General features: G+C 49.9%; 7 protein-coding genes across 7 annotated transcripts; 5 read left to right on the plus strand and 2 right to left on the minus strand.

Annotated features, from left to right (window-relative positions):
* Positions 1-323: 323 nt before the first annotated feature.
* Positions 324-3,402, plus strand: M430DRAFT_87889 (hypothetical protein; the record flags this gene model as incomplete). The annotated part of the gene is made up of 5 exons (XM_024869644.1): positions 324-444; positions 497-693; positions 746-1,129; positions 1,179-1,407; positions 1,457-3,402. Coding segments are annotated over 5 exons (2,877 nt in total), but the record flags the coding sequence as incomplete, so codon positions are not given.
* An 856-nt stretch (positions 3,403-4,258) lies between these two features.
* M430DRAFT_199612 (hypothetical protein) lies at positions 4,259-5,690 on the plus strand. The gene has a single exon (XM_024864191.1). It carries the CDS (start codon positions 4,410-4,412, stop codon positions 5,478-5,480), a length of 1,071 nt encoding a protein of 356 aa, XP_024723819.1. The 5' UTR covers positions 4,259-4,409; the 3' UTR covers positions 5,481-5,690.
* Positions 5,691-5,815: 125 nt separating this feature from the next.
* On the minus strand, positions 5,816-6,404 carry M430DRAFT_15948 (hypothetical protein; the record flags this gene model as incomplete). Its single annotated transcript, XM_024863356.1, has 3 exons — positions 5,816-5,883; positions 5,993-6,122; positions 6,363-6,404. The coding sequence occupies 3 exons, from the start codon at positions 6,402-6,404 to the stop codon at positions 5,816-5,818; spliced, it is 240 nt and encodes a 79-aa protein (XP_024723820.1).
* A 78-nt stretch (positions 6,405-6,482) lies between these two features.
* On the plus strand, positions 6,483-7,445 carry M430DRAFT_33007 (hypothetical protein). The gene is made up of 3 exons (XM_024866273.1): positions 6,483-6,710; positions 6,757-6,883; positions 6,951-7,445. The coding sequence occupies exons 1-3, from the start codon at positions 6,582-6,584 to the stop codon at positions 7,025-7,027; spliced, it is 333 nt and encodes a 110-aa protein (XP_024723821.1). The 5' UTR covers positions 6,483-6,581; the 3' UTR covers positions 7,028-7,445.
* Positions 7,446-10,854: 3,409 nt separating this feature from the next.
* M430DRAFT_47713 (hypothetical protein) lies at positions 10,855-12,952 on the plus strand (the record flags this gene model as incomplete). The annotated part of the gene is made up of 6 exons (XM_024867949.1): positions 10,855-11,105; positions 11,196-11,413; positions 11,473-11,525; positions 11,574-11,919; positions 11,974-12,226; positions 12,277-12,952. The coding sequence occupies 6 exons, from the start codon at positions 10,855-10,857 to the stop codon at positions 12,950-12,952; spliced, it is 1,797 nt and encodes a 598-aa protein (XP_024723822.1).
* A 2,397-nt stretch (positions 12,953-15,349) lies between these two features.
* M430DRAFT_95776 (hypothetical protein) lies at positions 15,350-17,152 on the plus strand (the record flags this gene model as incomplete). The annotated part of the gene is made up of 2 exons (XM_024869906.1): positions 15,350-15,658; positions 15,704-17,152. The coding sequence occupies 2 exons, from the start codon at positions 15,350-15,352 to the stop codon at positions 17,150-17,152; spliced, it is 1,758 nt and encodes a 585-aa protein (XP_024723823.1).
* A 791-nt stretch (positions 17,153-17,943) lies between these two features.
* On the minus strand, positions 17,944-19,122 carry M430DRAFT_33010 (hypothetical protein). The gene has a single exon (XM_024866274.1). It carries the CDS (start codon positions 18,916-18,918, stop codon positions 18,070-18,072), a length of 849 nt encoding a protein of 282 aa, XP_024723824.1. The 5' UTR covers positions 18,919-19,122; the 3' UTR covers positions 17,944-18,069.
* Positions 19,123-19,236: the final 114 nt, after the last annotated feature.

A 19,236-nucleotide genomic window follows, 5' to 3' on the forward strand; every position in this document is an offset into this window, starting at 1 on the left:
ACTTTGTTGGTGCCAGATTCCTCAGGTTAGAACTGACGCCGTGCCTTGGTGGGGGTAAGGTATCTCCGTAACTTTACTGTATACTATCACAAGATCTCGTGAAGCACCTCATATCAATCGCGAAGCCCTTGTTCCTCTCGTCGGACTAGAAATAGTGGTCGCATCCATATTCTAGTCTTGCATCATGCCGAACGCATCTCCCTAGGATCTCCATTCAGCCCGTTTCTTCCCACAAAGGACTGTTATCAGTCCTCTCCTCACGATGTGGGTTCCCCCGTGGGAGCTGATATCAGAAGCCTTTGGTCTCGTGCTAATGCTGCGGCAGGTTCGAAAAGTCTCTCTACGACCTTATTCGGGGTCTGCGGAACCACAAGGGGAACGAGAAGGAATATATCCAGAACAGTCTGAAAGAATGTCGGGCAGAGATTCGAAGCCAGGATATGGGTTAGAGGCCATCATGACATGCGGAGATACAGATATTGACGAAATGTTGCAGACCTCAAGGCCACCGCACTGCTGAAGCTCGTATACCTCGAAATGTTTGGCCACGATATGTCCTGGGCTTCCTTCCACGTTCTGGAGGTCATGTCTTCGCCAAAATATCTCCAGAAACGAGTCGGATACCTAGGCGCCGTTCAGAGTTTCCGACCTGACACAGAGGTTTTGATGCTGGCTACGAATCTATTGAAGAAGGTATGGGTTATTGGGACGAGTATTGAAGGAGGAGATACTAAAGTTGGTCTAGGATTTATCCTCTTCATCCGCAACTACCATGTCTCTCCCTATCATAACCCTTCCACATATCATCACACCTTCTCTGGCCCTCTCAGTCCTCTCAGATCTACTACCGAGATTAACGCATTCACATCCAGCGATTCGAAAGAAGACGATTGTGACCCTATACAGATTGGCTCTCGTCTATCCGGAAACCCTGAGGCCCGCATGGCCCAAAATAAAGGAACGATTGATGGATGAGGGTGAGGATCCAAGTGTGACAGCCGCAATTGTAAATGTTGTGTGCGAGTTGGGTTGGCGGAGACCTCAAGATTTCTTGCCTCTCGCTCCTAGATTATTTGAGCTCCTCGTGGACAGTGGGAACAATTGGATGGCTATTAAGCTGATCAAGCTGGTCGGTACAACTGTGGCTGGTTTTATAAGTATGAGCTAATATTTTGTAGTTTGCGACCTTGACCCCCCTTGAACCTCGACTGGTACGGAAGCTTCTACCACCGCTTACTTCTATTATTCGAACGACTCCTGCTATGTCACTCTTGTATGAATGTATAAATGGCATCATCCAGGGTGGCATTCTAAATGGTAGTGATGAATCTGCTGCTGGGGAAGAGATTGCTACTCTATGTGTGAGTAAACTTCGGGGGATGATTATGGTTGAAGGAGACCCAAATCGTAAGTGTTCGTCTGATTTAGCCCGCAGCCATTTATTGACCGGAATTAGTGAAATATGTTGCTCTGTTAGCTTTCAACAAAATTGTTGTCACCCATCCCTTTCTCGTTGCTCAACAAGAAGATGTGATTATGGACTGTATAGACAGCCCGGATATCTCAATTCGATTACGAGCTTTGGATCTTGTTGTTGGGATGGTCAGCAGCGATAATCTAATGTCAATTGTGGGTCGATTAATGAGACAGTTACGAAACTCCGCTTCAGCGCCTTCCGATGACCAGAATCATGTCCCAACAGCTATTGAGCCAGCCGCAGATTCAGATGATGAGTCCCCGGAAGTTACCATAAGACCTGACAAAGGATCCTCGAAAGACCCTCTGCTTCCAGATGACTACAAGATCGATGTCATCAATCGAATACTTCAGATGTGCTCCAGTAATAACTACGGAAACCTCGTGGATTTCGACTGGTATATTGATATCCTAATACAACTGGTCCGAAATGCACCAATTCCAAGTCAGGCATCACGTTCACAAGATTTGGACTTGGAAACAAAAGAGATGGCGAAGGTTGATGTCTCAGAACGGATTGGAGATGAGCTGCGCAGTGTTGCAGTGAAAGTGAAAGCTGTGAGGTTACAGGCAACAAGAGCTGCTGAGTCCATCCTCATTTCAACGTACACCGATAGTTCTACTCAAGTCACTGTGGGGCTCGGAGCCCTGAAACCTATAGCATGGATCGTGGGAGAATACGCATCTTCACTCAACTCCCCCGATGGTACCTTAACCGCTCTTCTACACATCACCAGAAGCTCAGTCCCTGCGGAGACGCTTATAGTCTATCTGCAGGCTGTACCCAAGATATTTGCTTTGATGGCTGGGGATGACCAAACCCCATGGACACCGGAACGGAAAACAATGATATCGCTTCTGATGGGTCGTATAATCCATGCCTATGAACCTCTGGCCATGCATCCCGACCTAGAAGTTCAAGAACGAGCTGTAGAGTTCTTAGAGCTTTTGAAGTTAGCTGCTGAAGCATCCTCGGGACAACAGGCATCATCGGATTCCACGGAGCAAGACACGCCTCTGCTTCTCACGCAGGCAATTCCGTCCTTGTTTGTAGGGCTTGAATTGAACTCTGTTGCAGTTGGGGCGCAAAGAAATGTTCCAATACCCCCGACGTTAGATTTGGATCAACCGATAAATGCCAACCTTAACAATTTGTTGAGGACAGTGGAATCGTCGTCATTTGATGAACAGGATGAGGGCGAGTTCGAAACCTACTACTACTACCAACAGCCAGAACGGCCAGCTGCAACAATTGAACCCGCAATCAACCGTCTTGGCGATGGTTCAGGGGAAATCGTTCAGTCCTATCAGCAAGGGGGCGAAGAGAGTTACTTGGATCCCGATATCATTGCACGACGGCGGGCAGAGCGTCTCGAGCGGCACAGAGACGATCCATTTTACATTGCCCCTAATGATGAAGAATCTGGGAGATCTACGCCATTACATAATATCCTTCAAAGTAACAATGGACAAGACTTGGATATCGATTCAATCCCTATCATGCAATTGGATCTTGGGAAGACCAGTCTGCCTTCCGGACGAGCGTCACCAAAGAAACCGTCAATTTCGAAGGCGCGCCAACGCATACAAGTCGCTGCGGATGAGACTTTAGGCACGAGTGGAAGCTCAACACCGCGGAATGACGATTCGGAAAACAGTCTAGATGGACCCAGATCCCGACCGAGAAAAGGAAAGCATTTACTTCTACAAGTCGATTCCAGCCATATTGGCAATTTCTCGCTCGAGGGTGACGGTAGTAGCGGGACCGATTTCGAGCGCCAGCAAAAGGAAGAAGAGGAGATGGCCAAAGCGATGCAAGAAGTTGAGAGGCTGAGATTGGAGATGCAGAGGGCGAACGAGCGAATCCAGGCCGCGCAGGGAGTCCCACCTGAAGGGACTGTCGTCAAGAAAAAGAAGAAGAAGAAGCCGGTAGAGGGAGAGGCCGGCACTGTCGTTAAGAAAAAGAAGTCAAAGAAAGCGGCGGTTGATGTAGTAGGTGAAGGAGAACCTTCCCCCGCACCCGAAGATGTTGTAAAGCCCAAGAAGAAGAAAAAGAAGCCCAAGGTTGTTGAGGAGGGCGCTGATGTTCAGCAAGATACATAGGGGTTTGAGGTTCAAGCATAGCGGAATGGGGGCATCATTGGCGCGTTGGGCATTTCAGCGTAGGCACTGTATGTAGCCTCTGCATTGGGACCGAGTCCGGCCCTAGAAAGATGGATATCATATTCGTATCTATCCCGCACGTAGATTCTATAATCAAATAAGGATTTCTGGAATCGTCTTAGCTTTCTATTATAATGAGAAGTCGATAGCAAATCCGACAATTGCAGCTAATAACCATGACGATAAGCATGCGGCTCTTCCCATCAGGTTGGGGGTAAACACATGCATCCTCGCTAATCTTATCGTTATCGTACCCAGCTCTCCAAAAAAATATAAGTACTGTAAATAAATTTCTCCACGAGACTTTAGACTCTCCAATTCCGCAACCCCTACGCATTGCGAGAAGAAGACAAAATGGGATCCAAAAATCATAACCGCTCAGAGCAGGCGTCTTCTGTGCCAGAAGATGAGAAAGCTAAGAAGGTGAAGGTTGACGAGCAGACGAAAGGTGAATCACGGGATCTCTAACCAATTGTAGGCGGGACATATGAGTGCTAACGGTGGCGACAGAGGAGCGCAAGAAGAAGAAAACGAAAAAGGAGGAAAGTAAGACTGAGAAGGAGAAACAGCGGGAAGAAACCGTGGAGAATAAGGATGAGGGAGCAGGGAACGAATCGGATGGCGAGAAAAAGGCTAAGAAATCGAAGAAGAGGAAAAGTCCTGAGGAGGTGAAGGAGGTGCCTGAGAATGAGGGGAAGGCTGAGGAATCCAAGGAATCGAAGAGTAGAAAGTCGAAGAGGTCGAAGATATCTACGCCGGCAGAGGTCGAAATGGCTGGGCTAAGTGTGGTTTCCGGGACAGAGGAGCCTGTTGCGGAAAAGAAGGAGGAGGAGAAGGCGAAGGAAGAAAACAAGGAGAAGGAGAAGAAGGAAAAGAAGGCAAAGAAGGAGAAGAAGGGGAAGGAAGAGAATGAAAACAAGGGAAAGGAAGAAAAAGATGAAGGGAAGGAGAAAAAGAAGAAAGAGAAGAAGGAAAAGAAACACAAGTCTGAACCTGCCTCTCAACTCGAACCCAAATCCGAGTCTGAATCTGCAGACCAGGTAGGCCTGGCCGACAAAAAGAAGCTAAAGAAGGAAAAGAAGGAGAAGAAAGAAAACAAGGAGAAAGAGGAGGAGAAGGAGAAAGGGGAGGAGAAGGAAACCAAGGAGGAGAAGGAAAAGGAGGAGAAAGAGGAACACAAGGACAAAGAGGAGAAGAAGGAGAAGCAAGATAAGAAAAAGAAGGAGAAGAAAGGCAAAAAAGAAAATGAGGAAGGCCAGGACGGGCAGGAAGAGAAGGAGAAGAGGGAGAAGAAGAAGAAGGAAAAGAAGGAAAAGAAAGACAAATCCGAAGCTGCCTCTCAACCCGAACCCGAACCTGAGCCTAAATCTGAAGACCAAGTGGATCTGGCTGAGAAAAAGAAGCCAAAGAAGGAGAAGAAAGAAAAAAAGCAACGAGAGAAATCAGAAGCGTCTGGCGAAGCAGCTGGTAGTGACGAGGGTTCTTCGAAGAAGCGCAAACGGTCAAAAGATCAAGACGAAGCCGAACCCGCTGAGAACAGCAAGCCCGAGAAGTCGCACAAGAAGAACAAGGTCGAGAAGCAAGAGCCAGCAAGCAGTAGCCGTACCAATGGCGGAGAACAATGGAACCCAGATGCATTAACAGGTGATGCGGCCCGGAAGGAGAAGTTCCTTCGCCTCTTGGGAGCAGGGAAGTCAAACGCAAAGCCCGTCTCCACGCATACGTCGCATACGAGCGTCGCGGATATTTCGAGGGTGCAGAGCGAGTTGGAGAGACAGTACGAAGCGGGTATGAAGATGAAGCATGATGGGGGAAGCAAGAGAAGAGGCCTTGGAGCCTAGAAGTCCCTGTATGAAAACCGCCCAAAAGTCTTGTCTGTAGATATCCCGGTTGGAGTTAATTACCCATTTGTATTGGATATAGATGTATCTGAAAGAGCCCCATGAACTCCCTGGAATTTCGCCTGTTTCCCGTGTCGACGCTCCTTTTATATATATAATGTACTGTACACCCGGCCTGTCTACAATAGACATGACATGCCGGGTCTTCTTTTTATATATCCTCCTCTTAAGATGATGCTATGCGCAGCGCAGATGCACCTTTCCCGCTCATAGCAGCACCCAATGCCCTCTCCCTCCTTTCCTCACCATATCTGCCCTGACTCCCCTCGCGCCGCTCACCGGAAGAAGATGCGACTCAGCAACTCAAAAAGCAGGCCTCCAAAAACCACAAAACCCAGCAACGCTATCCCACGCCCGGAAATCAGCACATATTCCACAATCGCATTTACGTAGGATCAGGAGAAAGGCAGCGACAAAGATAGAAAAAAGTAGAGAGGAAGGCAAAGGCATACCGAGAGCAACAGGCGAGATAGGACTCTTGAACTCCTGCTTCTTCTTGATCTCGCTGGCGGGCTTGCCTCGTTTCGCGGTCTGCTCCTTCGCGAACTTCTGGTTGCGCTTGCGCTGCTCGGGGGTTTGTGCCTGGAGGAAGTTAGTTGGTATGTTGCGTGAGAGAGTGGGTGAGGTAGTTCAGTAGCTAGATGGACATGGGAGACATACCATTGTGGCGGTTGTGGTGTGGAATGGGTCGCGAGGATGGACGGTGGGAGTTGCAGGTGGAGATGAAGGAAATGAGAAAGGAAAAGGGGTTCAAGTTCAAGGAAATTGGAGAAGAAGTGAAGGAGAGTGTTGAAGTTGGAGCTGGTATTAACTTAGGAATACGATATTCTGGGATGCAATGTGTCCGATACTTGGCCAGAACATGGGGTCGGTTGTGCAGGGTTCCCACGGTGCTCCGTCGACGCGCTACAGCGCCGGCAACAACCGTTTTCATCTGATATTCAGGCCGGTTTTTCGGTTTCCTTTCTATCAAAAACAATTATTCTTGGAAAAATCAATTGAAAAATCTTCAGATACCGCACGATACAGCCAGCCGCTATCATGAACAGGATAACATCCTCAAGCGCGCGCAGATTCGCAGCTCAATTGCGCAGACCCAACGCCGTCTCGCAAACCAGATGGAGCTCGACCGAGCCCACTGCATCAGATCAGAAACCCGTCTCTCCCCATGTAAGTCCCTTGCGCTAGATACACACACAGGACCTGACAACAACAGATCGGTTTCTACAAGACGTTCGCGCGGCCCATAGCCAAAGTGTTGCTAATGGCGACGTTCACATACCAGCTGGCGTATTTCGCATGGGTGAAGTTGGAGAAGGAGGAGATAAAGAGCGAGCGACGAGGTATTTGATTCCTTTTCACCTGGAATGAGACCGAGTTGGAAAACGAGCTGATGGGATAACGGCATAGCGGAGATTGAGAGCTTGGAAAAACAGTTAGAGGAATTGACAAAGGGGAAGGGGAAGGAAAAGGCTGCTACGCCTTGAGTTGAGAGGAAGAACTATATGGGCCAGGGGAAGGGCTCTCTGGATTTGAAGCTCTTACGTGACTACAAGTGGGTGGTGTTCTATACTTGCCCTACTTTATCTGAATGAGCTCCCCGAGAACGTGTTGACAGGCCTGCTCCCGACGGAAGGCAGACCGGGTGGCCCAGTCGAGTTGGAGCCAGGCGTCTGTGGAGTTTAGGAGGATGCCTTTCGAAAAGCGGAGATTGTATAGCTGTCAATAAGCTAGGTAGAGTTATGTTAGACCTAGGTGAGCGACGGCGTACTAGGTTTGAGGCGGATTGTCGAGTACGAAGACGACAGCGGGCTTGTGTACATCTACGACTGGTTTCAGAGCTCTGGTGAGGGATAGATATAAGGAACCTCTTCCTTCATGGTCTCTGCGCGTATATGATCAGCCATTATCGAACGCCCTCATGCCTCTAACATAAGGCCGGAAAAGACTTTGCAACATTTGCAAGGTCCTGCAATGTTCTCTCCCTTGCAGTCTGTCTAATAAGCGTTCCATCTGGATTCCAAATACTGCAAAGTTGCGGTATTCATCACGGGATCTAGTTATTCCATGGAATACCTACATACGCTACGGCTCCTCCATGATCCTAGCTTTTCCATCCTTCTTCATCATCATATTGTCAGCGTTTACTTTCCATCTCTTTTAATCGATCTTTGATTTCGATGATTATTCTTTCAATCAACGAAAAATCTCTTCTGAAAACATGTTATCCATCGTCTTTTCCCATAAAATATTAAATCAGCCATTATCTCGGTTTTCATCCTATACATATTATAGCCTCATCCGGTCCAAACTCCAGACTCACTCTAGACAACGGCTAGTCGAGAGCTCACTACCATTCCCAATCTCCTTATAGATATCTCGAACGGGATATCAGAAGCCTATAGCCTTATCGTGAGCTGCTATGCTTCGCGGCTTGCGAAGATGGGATCTCGGTGAATAGCCAGGCTGGGGTACGTATGAATACCTTAAAGAAGGATGATGCAAGACAATGCAAGGTATGGCAAGGACTGGACAGTCTGTGGAGAGGGGTATGAAGGACCGAAACTTCCTTTCCTCACTCTTTCACTTTCTCTAATTCCTTTCTGTCACCTCCTTTCTCTTTTCGAGAACAAGTCCTAGCAGATACTCAAGGATCAGGTCACGCGACACGCATCCAGCGAGTCCCAAAATGCCAGCCAGGCTCCTCCCTACCTGCCGCGCACCTCGCATAGCACAGACGCGGCAGCATGTACGAGGAGCAGCTTGGTACCGTATGTCGGAAGTGTATATAAGTCGCGGTTCCATCTATCAACGGTTCTCGGTTGGGCCAAGATATAATTTCGTCTGCACGGAAGGAAGGGACTTGGAAATCTCTAGGGAATAGCAGGTATGGTTAGAAGATCGAGAGTGAGGTGGCTAATTCTTGAGTCAGTAGGGGAGCGAGGAACTTAGAAGAAAGACGTGAGGGAATTATCATCCCTCTTTCCCCATCATCTATCTTCTTTCCTTTCCGTGGATCTTCTTCCTTACTTACCTACTTACAAGTGCAAGTATCTCAAGCCATGGCCTACCATTCAAATTCTGTAGGCATGGAGAATGAAGAGACCAGAAAAATCTTTAACAGAGCAGGGATTCTGTTTGAAGCTTTGTTGTAGTTGGTGGCTCAATCAATCAAATATTAACTGTTCTCTGGCGCCTTCTAGGGGTCCTTCTGTTCTGGCAGTAGAGCCGAAGACAAGGAGGGGGCGGGGCGCTATCTACAACGTGGTAGGGTGGATGTGAGATTCCTTTTCTCCTTGGCGCCTGAGCTAATCGCATGGTGGAGATTGATGGACGACTCCAGAAACATGTCATTGAGACAAGGGCTTGAGAGTTGTTGAAGGCGACTCAAGATATGGGTTCTAGATCTCATAGCCAAGAGAGAGACGTTTACCTTCCTGGGATTATCAAACGAGGCCAACGACACGATCCCGTCTTCTTTGTTTCTTCTCGGCGCGTGAGGAACCCGCAAATCAGGAAAACACCTCAAATGACGAAGTAAAGCCGTGCCAAGGCCTCGCTATCCTCTAGAAAGCCCCGTTCTTGTTCCGTGCTAAAGGCTGCCGTCCCACGGTCCAGCAGACTAGAAGTTATCTGATCTCTCCCTCCTTTGGCGAGGGCCGACGTGGGGAATAACGGATCATAGGTATATGAGGTATACAGCAATACTTGTCCAATACCAACAACCTCTTGCCTTACCTAAGTAGGCAGGACTAAAGTAATTATTATGTATGGTTGTAAGTACGACGGAATATCACTCGTTAGGATAGTTGTGGTGAGACTGGGGACGGAGCAACCCATCTTCTTGCAGGCAAAACCCGGCCGAGACGAAGCCCCACTCGGGAAGAGGCGGCTAACATCTTATCAGATCATCTCTTCCGCCCGCCCGTGTTCGCATCACGTAAAGAACCCATGGTAGTGACTGGGGGCCCTCCGATCCGGCCCCGAGGGTAGGCGTTTAGCAATGGCCCATGGATCATGGTATGATGTACGCACAGTACCTATGTATGCATATACTGGCAAAACGTACGCGTCGTATAGGAAAAAGTGGACAGTGGCTTAAGCACCACCGGTATTGGTTGTTGGTGCGAGTATGAGCGGGATGCTACTGTAGATGAGAGGAGAGGTCTCGCGACGCCGCTCTGGAAAACGGAAAAGCGTCATGGGAATGGGAATGGGACGGATGGTCCAACCCCCTGGGGAACAGAGCCGGTTGTCGCCGCACGTGGGATGGATTATTAGGGCTGGGCTGGGCGCAAGCGGTTCGTGGACCGGCGAGAGCAAGGAAGAGGGAGGTATCGGGCTGGGCACGAGGGCATGGGGTTGAAGAAGAGAATGAGTTCAAGAAGAGAAGAGGGGGACTGAGCGGGATATGGAGGAACTGGGAGCACGGGAATGTTGGAAGTTTGGTATCTCCGTGGGCGGGATAGGATTGGGTATGTGTATAGGTAGGTAGGTATGTGTGTGGGCGAGTATGTGATGTGTACTTGAAGGGTCTATTGTTGAAGAGAAGAGAAGTAGGTAAATACAGATCTGTTAATCTTATCAGATCGAAATCAATTACATATCAGATGGATGGGCGCAAATTATCAGATCGCGGTACATTATCAGATTGTCTTAAATTACAGCACTTTCACCAATTACCCGAATATCCTCCCGTTTTACTCCGTCCCTCAGGTACGAATACTCCGCAAATTAGTCAAGGATTATCAGATGGTTTACAGGAATTATCAGATCCGTCGCAGACATGACATCGGCTGTCCCGCGCAGACCTTGCAGAACACCAGGGTCCAGATCCATGTCCGCCCCGAACGAAAAGTTTCTCACGCCTCAACTCCCCGCCCAGAGCGGACAAGAGCTGCGACGCTGGGGCTGGCCCTGCTGGTCACTTGTCCATCCTGCAGCCAAGTGGCATCAAGTGGAGAGCAGCTCTGCCCGTCGAAGGGCCATATAATCATATTCCGTACATATGCGCGGAAGTTTCCCAAGTACTCCGTAGTAGGGCTTGTTCGTACTTCTTAGTCTCCTTCCAAGCGTCGAAAGGCTCTGGTAGCTGCCCCCCCACCAAACGCGACCCAACTTGCCCATCTTCCTCCCCCCCTGCCCTGCTTCTAAAGCTGGCCCAGGTAGGGGCCCCGTCTCTCTCCTACGTACTTCTTGACTTATAAAGATTGTCACTCTCGCTGTCGATCTTCCCCTCCGCACTTCCGCACAGAATCCCCTTGGCTCTCCCCTTTCTTCTTATCTCCTGCTATTCCTCGCGATAGAGCTCAAGATGAGGAAGTTCTTCGGGGATCGCAGTAATAAGGACCTCGCCCAAGAGCTCGCTGTCGGCCCCGCCCCAGACCCTATCGACTTGGATCCCTCGACCGAGAAGCAGCTGCCGACGTCGACAGATGATGATAATTCAATCACGCACCCCCCCAGCGAGGAGGCCCCAAGTGAGGATGCTCAAGATGGTGTCAAGAAGGTCGAGGCCGTCACCCTCACCTGGACGAGGAAGGAATTATATGTGGCATATGGCTGGTGAGTACTCTGCTCTTATCAAGGTCATGACCTAGCATTATCAGGTCCGGCCTTGCGGTGCCTCGTTGGACCAGGCTGATCTTGGCACAGCATCTTTCTCGTCTTCTTCGTCGTCTCTATGGCAGAGCAGATCCAAAACAATCTGAGTTTCTATGTGACGTCCAGTTTCGCGGCGCTGCCGTTGACCGGCACGACGTCCATTCTCTCGGGCATCATTGGCGGAGTCATCAAGCTCCCGATTGCCAAGTTCGTTGATCTGATCGGACGTGCTGAGGGGTTTGCTATCATGACTGGGATTGCTACGATAGGTATGGGGTCTATATCCTATGCACAAAATCAATGAAGCTGGCACTAATCCATCTTGCAGGTCTCATCATGATGGCCGCTTGCCGTAATGTTGAGACGTACGCTGCAGCACAGGTAAGCATCTTCTGTCCCCTGGCTTGATAATTTCCTGATGGTCAACAGGTCTTCTACTGGACTGGATACAATGGGATGCTCTATGTGCTCGACGTTTTCATGGCAGACACCTCGAGCTTGAAGAATCGAGCCTTGGTTTTTGCCTTCTCCAACACCCCCTATATTGCCACTACGTTCATCGGCCCACCAGCCGCTGCGTCCTTTCTTCGGACCAGTGGCTGGCCGTGGGGTTTTGGTACTTTCGCAATCATCACCCCGGTCATCGCGATGCCCATCTGCATCCTCCTGTGGGCTAATCAGCGAAAGGCGATCAGAGAAGGTGTTCTAAAGAAGAAGGAGAGAAGCGGGCGGACATTTGCCCAGAGCGCCAGCTATTACTTCTGGGAATTCGATGGTACGTTTCCCTGACAAGCTCCCCAACTCCTCTTTCTCAAGCTCACCGTCTCAGTCATCGGCTTGATCCTGGTCTGCGCTGGCTGGGCCTTGACCCTGCTCCCCTTTTCCCTTGCATCCTACCAGTCTAAGGGCTGGGGCGCCCCGATAATCATCGCCTTCCTTGTCGTCGGTCCCTGCTTACTTATACTCTTCGCGATCTATGAGAGATTCTTCACCCGGAAATCCTTCATCCCTTTCGAACTCCTCACCAACCGCAGCGTCATCGGGGCCTGCCTCCTGGCCGCCTTCCTCTTCATTAGTTTCTAGTAAGCAAGCCTCTCCCCAAGCACCCACCACATCCTAACCCGCCCCGCAGTCTCTGGGATAGCACATTCAACAGCTACCTCCAAGCGGTGCACAATCTCTCAATTTCCGACGCCGGCTACGTCAGCAACATCTACAGCATCGGGTCCTGCTTCTGGGGCGTAGTCCTGGCCATCCTCATCCGTCTCCTCGGCCGCTTCAAGTGGCTCGCCATGTCGATGCTGTGCCTCGAGGCCCTCGGCGTCGGCCTCATGATCCACTTCCGCCAGCCCAGCCAAGGCATCGGCTACGTTATAATGTGCCAGATCTTCATCGCCTTCGGCGGCGGTTCCCTCGTCATCTGCGAGGAGATGGCCGTCATGGCCGCCGCGCCCCACCAGAACGTCGCCAGTATGCTCGCCCTCATCGGCCTCTTCTCCTCCGTCGGCGGCGCCATCGGCCAGGCCGTCTCCGGTGCCATCTACACCAACAAATTCCCCGAGGCCCTCGATGCTGCCTTGCCGGGGAACGCCACGCTTAACTCCCAACTTTACGCCTCCCTGGCCACGCAGCTCACGTACCCGATCGGTAGCCCGGAGCGCGACGCCGTCATCTACGCATATGGCCGCGCGCAGTGGTTCCTGACGATCGCGTCGATTTGCTTCTTGGTACCTTGCTTTGTCTTCATTGCGCTATGGAAAGATTTCAAGGTCAAGGAGCTGCGGAAGGTGAAGGGGCGGGTGGCGTAATAGCGGATTGCGATTGCTGAATCATTGTTGTTGGAATGGCTCTGTGATAGTGGATATTTGTTTGTTGTTGCCTGTCTATCTTTTAATACCCACGCCCCTTCTGCTGCTGGAGTTATAAATTTGTTTTATTAGGTATACATGAGAATAAGATGGGACTATGTACCTAGAGGGATAGAATATAGTTCTCTGAACTAACTTCTTTCTGAATCTATCCCCGAAATGTTTCGTTTGCACGTCGCAGTTCGCCGCCGAATAGCTACCTAGGTAGCTAAACGAATGACCCCCTTTCCCCCCTCGAGAGGCTTAGAAGCATGTACAACATGTTGAAGACAATCTAATGTTTTGTTAATAGGAATATACAAAGATTCAAAGAGGAGACCTTGGCGCAATGGGTCGGGCAACGTATGTCCTCAAATTTGTTTATAAAGGCTTTTGTAGTACGAGTTTTTGCTGTCCGGTAATTGGCTGAATTGCTCACATATGTCCATCCACAGATTTCCCTCCGGCGAGTAACGCAGAGGTTGTCAGGGCGTTAGCATGTGACCTCGGTTCGTGTATATAGCTTCTAGTGACAACGCTCTGAATTCTACAGACTTACCTTACACCACATAGAACGATCAAGGACTATGACCTGACAGCCGGTTAGGAGACATATTCCCCGGACGAGAAGGACAGCGATACGACCCAGAGGAATAGCCTAGATGAAGGCTGGCCAACATGCCAAGGTCATCATGCCGGAGGAGCCCTATCACGGGTACCAGGAATAGCACGAAAGATGGCCCTCGCGGCTTCCTTGTAGCGGCCTCTAGTGACGCCCTGCTCTCACGAAATAACCAGACAATTATCAATCATGCGAGCAAAAAATAATCAAAAGCTTGTGGACTACACAATCCGGGAAATATGAGACTCGCTGCTAGACTCCTCGTCTTCGGAGGAAGTGTAGAGTTTGCAGCAATGCAAGGAATCTCTTGTTATATGGGAGGATATTTGTCATTTATTACCTTTTGTTGCTCTGGAAATGGGTATATGCGCTACACAGGTATACACCATTGCTCCCGAAGGACTGCACTGGCGGCGAGGACGGGGATATGGATGCCACTATCTGCCTTTAACTTTGAACGAGTCAAGCGACGCGACTCAGTCCCCCACCAAGACACTGGGATCCTTCAAGAGTTGCACCAAAACCGTCTTGGGAAGTGCAGCTGTGAAAATCAACAATGCCTCGTATGGTTCTTGAGGAAGAGATGATGGACGCCGAGTTGCTACTATATGGAGATTCGCGGTTGGGCTACTTCCGCTGCTGTTCCTCGAGCGCTTTGAGGAAGTTCTGGATGCCATTCAGGATATATCCATCTTAGGCTCAGTGGACTGTGCATATGAAAATCTTCCTCATCCAATGCATATCTCTTGGAATGAGGGCAGTCACTTAACGGAGGGAGAATCGAGTTTGTCCAGATTGGAATACAATTCCCCCAGCACTGGCATAACGATCTCTGCTGAGACGACTACCTCTACCGTCGTGACCTTCAATACACAATCAAAGTAGAACCTGAAGGCTGAAGGAACAGAGCAAACAAAAAGAACCATTATTGAAAAGAGAGATCGAACTTGACAAGCAGAGTAAACCTTACCAACTCACATCAGAGGGGGGCCCTCGGATGGTACCGTCTTTGGCGATCTGGAGTGGTAAGGTTTGAAACGAGGCGAGGTTAAAGGCAATACGGAGTGGGGTTATAAACAAGGATAGGGTCAGAGTAACAAGGCTATAAACACCCGCGTTATTGGAGAAATTGAGCCATTTTACTGGCCAGCGACGACGCCAACCCCTGACGCCGCGAGCCGAAAGCACGAATGCAACCGCGTTACTGCAGATTGTGAAACCTAGAGTCGGCCTTGACACTCGTTGCTAGGCGGCTTTGGGGAAATTCCAGGCCCCCGCTAGGCCAAAGAAGGAACTTTCAGGACCGTAATAAACAGAGATAAAACATCCCGTGTAAACATAAACACGCCGCATAATAAAACCTGTACCCCACATGATAGGCAGTGTTCAAACTTCACTTCCGAGAGAAGAGACAATAACAACAACAACACCTCCACATTCTTTGCATCTTCTCCTTGTTTACATTTGACCTTGTCTTTGCATCTGCTTCGCTGCATCGCATACAACGAACACGATCTCGATCCAACCCTACTTGCAATCGCTGAATCTTGGGGAAGCCACGAAGGCGCAACAACATACAAGACTCCCCCTCCCCATCCCGCTCTTCCTCGACTGACGCTCGCTCTCCTTTCTTTAACCAACATACATCTAAGAAACCCGAGGAACTCCAACTGCTCGTCCTCCCCGGTCTTTCTACCCTACCCTCGCTCTCTGTAAAGAACCTCCTCCTTCCTGCCATGGCTCTTCAAGCCGCGTACAAGCAGTTTCTAGCTGCCCCGAACTCGAGCTTCCTCGCCAGCAACGCGTCTCTGCACTACATCACAACCCTCATCACCATCAACGGCTCCTCCGAGATAATCAAGCACTTCAATGGTCAAATCCACGACCTGAAGAAGAAGGAGGAGAAGTTCCTCGATGTGGTCGAAGGCCAAAATGCCCTTGCGGCAGAGGTTCACACCACCATCGAATTCCTCGCGGGCGGTGGAGCATATCTTCCGAACTTGGATGATAACTTCCTTGCTGATCGCACCGTTACATTGCCAATCGTGAGTATGAGCCAACACGCGCGCGAATCATACTAACCTCTACAGATCCACATAGTCAGTTTCGATGCGGACGGCAAGATTCAACAAGTGCGACAAAGTTGGGACCAGGGTTCTCTCCTCAAGTTGATCGACGTTATCGGAAGGACTGGGCGCAACTGGCCAATTCGTGATGGCAAGGACCAAATCAAGCTGATTACCTCAAGTGTCAAGTCTGCTGGAAAGCCCGCAGATGACAGCTCCTCGGAGGACAGCCTTGCTAGATCTCGCGGAAACTCCCAAAACGTCACTCGTGACCCGCACGCCTCTCTTTCTCTCTTTGCCCCTCGCGAGAAGGAGACAATAGATTCTCAACCGGCTATCGTTCCACCTCGCGCGTCAGCCAAGCCACCCCCACGCGATTACAACGACCTATTTGTTGGAACTGATGAGGACGAGTCACCGGCTTCTCCATCGAACTCTGCTGGAGGGCGCACACCATCTCCTTCTAAGCCCACAGTGATCGCACCGAAGGTTGGCGCCGGAAAGAATTTCGCCCCTTCGCGTATCTTCGATATCGATGGAAACGAATCACACAGTCCGTCTGCAGATAAGACTCCTTCTACAGAGCGCCACTACCGTCCGCATCCTGCCAAGTTCCAACATTTCGATTTTACTGATGAAGGCGAGTCACAGGATGCGCCTAAGCCCAAGCCTCTAGTCGAGGTGAAGAAGAGCAGGCATGGGAGCCAGTGGAGCTTTGATGATTTTCAAACTCCCGAAAAGGTCATTCCAAGCAAGGTTCTCCGCAACAATGATGTGCGCCACTGGAGTAATAGTGAGGACGAGGCCGTTGATAGCCCAGTCAGACAAAAGCAGATTCCCAAACCCCGCAAAGACGCCGAAACTCATTTCGAACTACAGGACGATGGAACCCCAGAGGGTGGACCCCGCTTAGTCGGCCGACCACGAGGTGCGGGTCAAAACAATGGCCTCGGTCTCTACAAGAACAATTTGTATGACGAAAACAGTGGACTCCCTGGGGGTGATGAACCCAGACACATTAACACTATCGCAAATGTGAAGGATAGATCCAAGGACTTTGAACCCCATTTCACCATGACTGATGATTCTCCCGCAGCCAAGCCAGCTCAAGAACGCCTTCCTGAGGATAGAGCCAAGGCTGTCAAGATGATGGATGCAAACTGGTCTGCATATGATGAATCTCCATCTCAAAGAGAAAACATGCCAGCTTCACGAGCGAGATCCGATGTGGGAACCGGCAAAGGCCCATTGAGTGAGAGCACGAATACGATGAGCAATCGCAATGACAACCCCAAGGGCATCATGATCGGTGGTGACGGTATGGGAGGCAAGAAGGGAGCCGGTAGACAATGGGGCTTCGGCGATGACAGCGACGGTGAGGAGGTGGGTGGTAGAAACCAACCAGGGAAGTACAGGACTGGCAAGACACAAGGCAGAACCCAAACAACCGGAGACGACTTCTGGGACTTCTAGGCCTACCTCACGAGTGCGAGGTAGATGAAAATGATGACGGCTGCTAATGGTGATACGAATAACTTTGACGAGCATACCACTTGTTTTCCTTATAGTCTGCTGTTACGATTACCGACGCATAACATGCGGTGTTTCTCACGGTTTCTTTTGTGGCACTCGCGCCATTTTCCCCTAGTAGTTATTGTCGGCGACAAGGTTCATACCACTTGGTTGGAAAAGGGCATTTATATTGATGCAATTCTAGCGAAAGTGCGGTATGGCATAAGCAGTTCGATTACTGGAGCCAACATTGAGCATTGAAGGGGGGGAAGGAAGGTGAACTGTACAACTTATTCTTGTTAAGATAGGGTCGATATTGATTGAATACCGCTATGGCATTACAAGTTCGCTACAAAAGGATAAGGTAGGTGAGAAAACTAATCTTGAGCCGTCGATACCTCCCTCCCCCCTTCTATTCGCTAGTGCGACGCTCTCTATAACGTTTCCTATATTAAATCAAACAGCACTTGAACATGACCCTCTGCCAATCTTCTCTGCCTGTTCTCTGTTGGAAAGCTTCAGAATACCAGTGGTAATAATACGGCAGACAAACTATATGCGAGCAAATAAGAAAAGTTGCCCTGCCAAAGACACAATAACGAGTGTTATTACTACCCTAGTTTGGGACTGGGCAATCCTATGGCTGGTCAACGACCAAGAAGAGCACACGACCTCGGAGTCTTCTTTGTTTTCACAAAAATATGCCGTCCGAGTTAAGACATGAAGCCAAAAAGCTAGACAAGCTAGGGTGACGCTTTATGAAATCCAGATAGTTCTGGTCGTATAGTCATTACCCATAAAACCCCTAAATGGTGCCAAATTTGAAGATGCCCCATAACTTATAAGAGACTAGCCTCTCTGTGTTATTCCCACCGCTCTTAATCGTCCCAAAAGTCCTTTCCCCCATATTTATTCCCAATCAGCGCTTTTCCGTTATTTTCCACCTCTACTCCATCGTACGTATGAGATGCACCTATCGCCTTCCCCTTCCAGTCACTACTGAAGGCATCGCCAGTCTGAGCCTTGCCTTTGATCACAACATTCGAGTAGTGATGACCGGTAAGAGTTTCTTTTGCAGCAGCCTGAAGCAGAGGATCCACATCCTGAGCAGCGCTCTCGATTAGCTTCAGAGACTGTTCATCGTCAATCTTTGCCGTTTCCCGCTTCACAAGTTTCAGTCGAGTTTGCAGCGCAGGGAAAACGGCTTCAATGTTGTCGATGAGGGAGGTAATGTTTTGGATAAGCTCTTTGTGTTCAGACCTATGGTAGAGAGCCCAGCTTGCCGTCTTCAAGACTCCGCTCAGTCTCTTCTTCTGTGGTCTGATTGCCAGCTCCCTCAACTTGTTATCCAGCGCTATGACTTCAGGGTCCACATCCTCAGGCGTGAGTATAGAGAGATCCTCTCCAACCTTCGCGTTCAGCTTGTAGTTCTGTGAGATCTTCTTCGTGTTTGCGAAGAGGACTAGAATTTGGTGCAAAGCATCCTTCGCTATTTGGATTTCGGCAGGAGTTGCGTCTGGTCTGCCCAACTTCGGGTCATTGTAGATATCGACAGCTTCTCCCCAGCGTGACAGACGGAGCCTTGCAAAGTCGAGGGTCAGTAGATCTGTCTGGAAGTCCCGTCCGAAGTGACGCCCAATCTGGATGTACTTGAAGCAATCAACACAGGCGGTAAAGGCAGTAGCGATACCGACGGCGCTGGCGGCAATGCCAAACGGCTCAGCCATGCTATGGGTTGATTGAGTATGTTACGTGCTAGAGATGAGTGCTTCGTTCTGTCAAGATTAGATGGGAATATCCGGATGTTGCGGGATCTACGGTTCGTCCCGGACCGGTGCCCAAAGAGGGTCGCGGGGTTGTTGAAGGGCGCTTGCGCCAGCCAATCTGGGAATCCCACCTCCACTTCGCCGCTCCAAGCCAGCTACTCTCCTCCACCCTTCCTGACGATCAAGCAGATATACGAACCCAAATCCAACAACCTTGATTCCTGTTCGCGAGCGCATAGAAGAGAAACGGATAGCCAGACATGCAGACGCCAGACCGCG

This window comes from Amorphotheca resinae (assembly GCF_003019875.1).
Source record: "Amorphotheca resinae ATCC 22711 unplaced genomic scaffold M430scaffold_2, whole genome shotgun sequence".
NCBI lineage: Eukaryota > Fungi > Ascomycota > Leotiomycetes > Helotiales > Amorphothecaceae > Amorphotheca > Amorphotheca resinae.

Coding starts and splice junctions, on each gene's coding strand:
- M430DRAFT_199612 (XM_024864191.1), top strand. CDS start 4,410: ATGGCTGGGCTAAGTGTGGTTTCCGGGACAGAGGAGCCTGTTGCGGAA.
- M430DRAFT_33010 (XM_024866274.1), bottom strand. CDS start 18,918: ATGGCTGAGCCGTTTGGCATTGCCGCCAGCGCCGTCGGTATCGCTACT.
- M430DRAFT_33007 (XM_024866273.1), top strand. CDS start 6,582: ATGAACAGGATAACATCCTCAAGCGCGCGCAGATTCGCAGCTCAATTG. Junction 6,711..6,756: donor AGAAACCCGTCTCTCCCCAT/GTAAGTCCCTTG, acceptor TGACAACAACAG/ATCGGTTTCTACAAGACGTT. Junction 6,884..6,950: donor GATAAAGAGCGAGCGACGAG/GTATTTGATTCC, acceptor ATAACGGCATAG/CGGAGATTGAGAGCTTGGAA.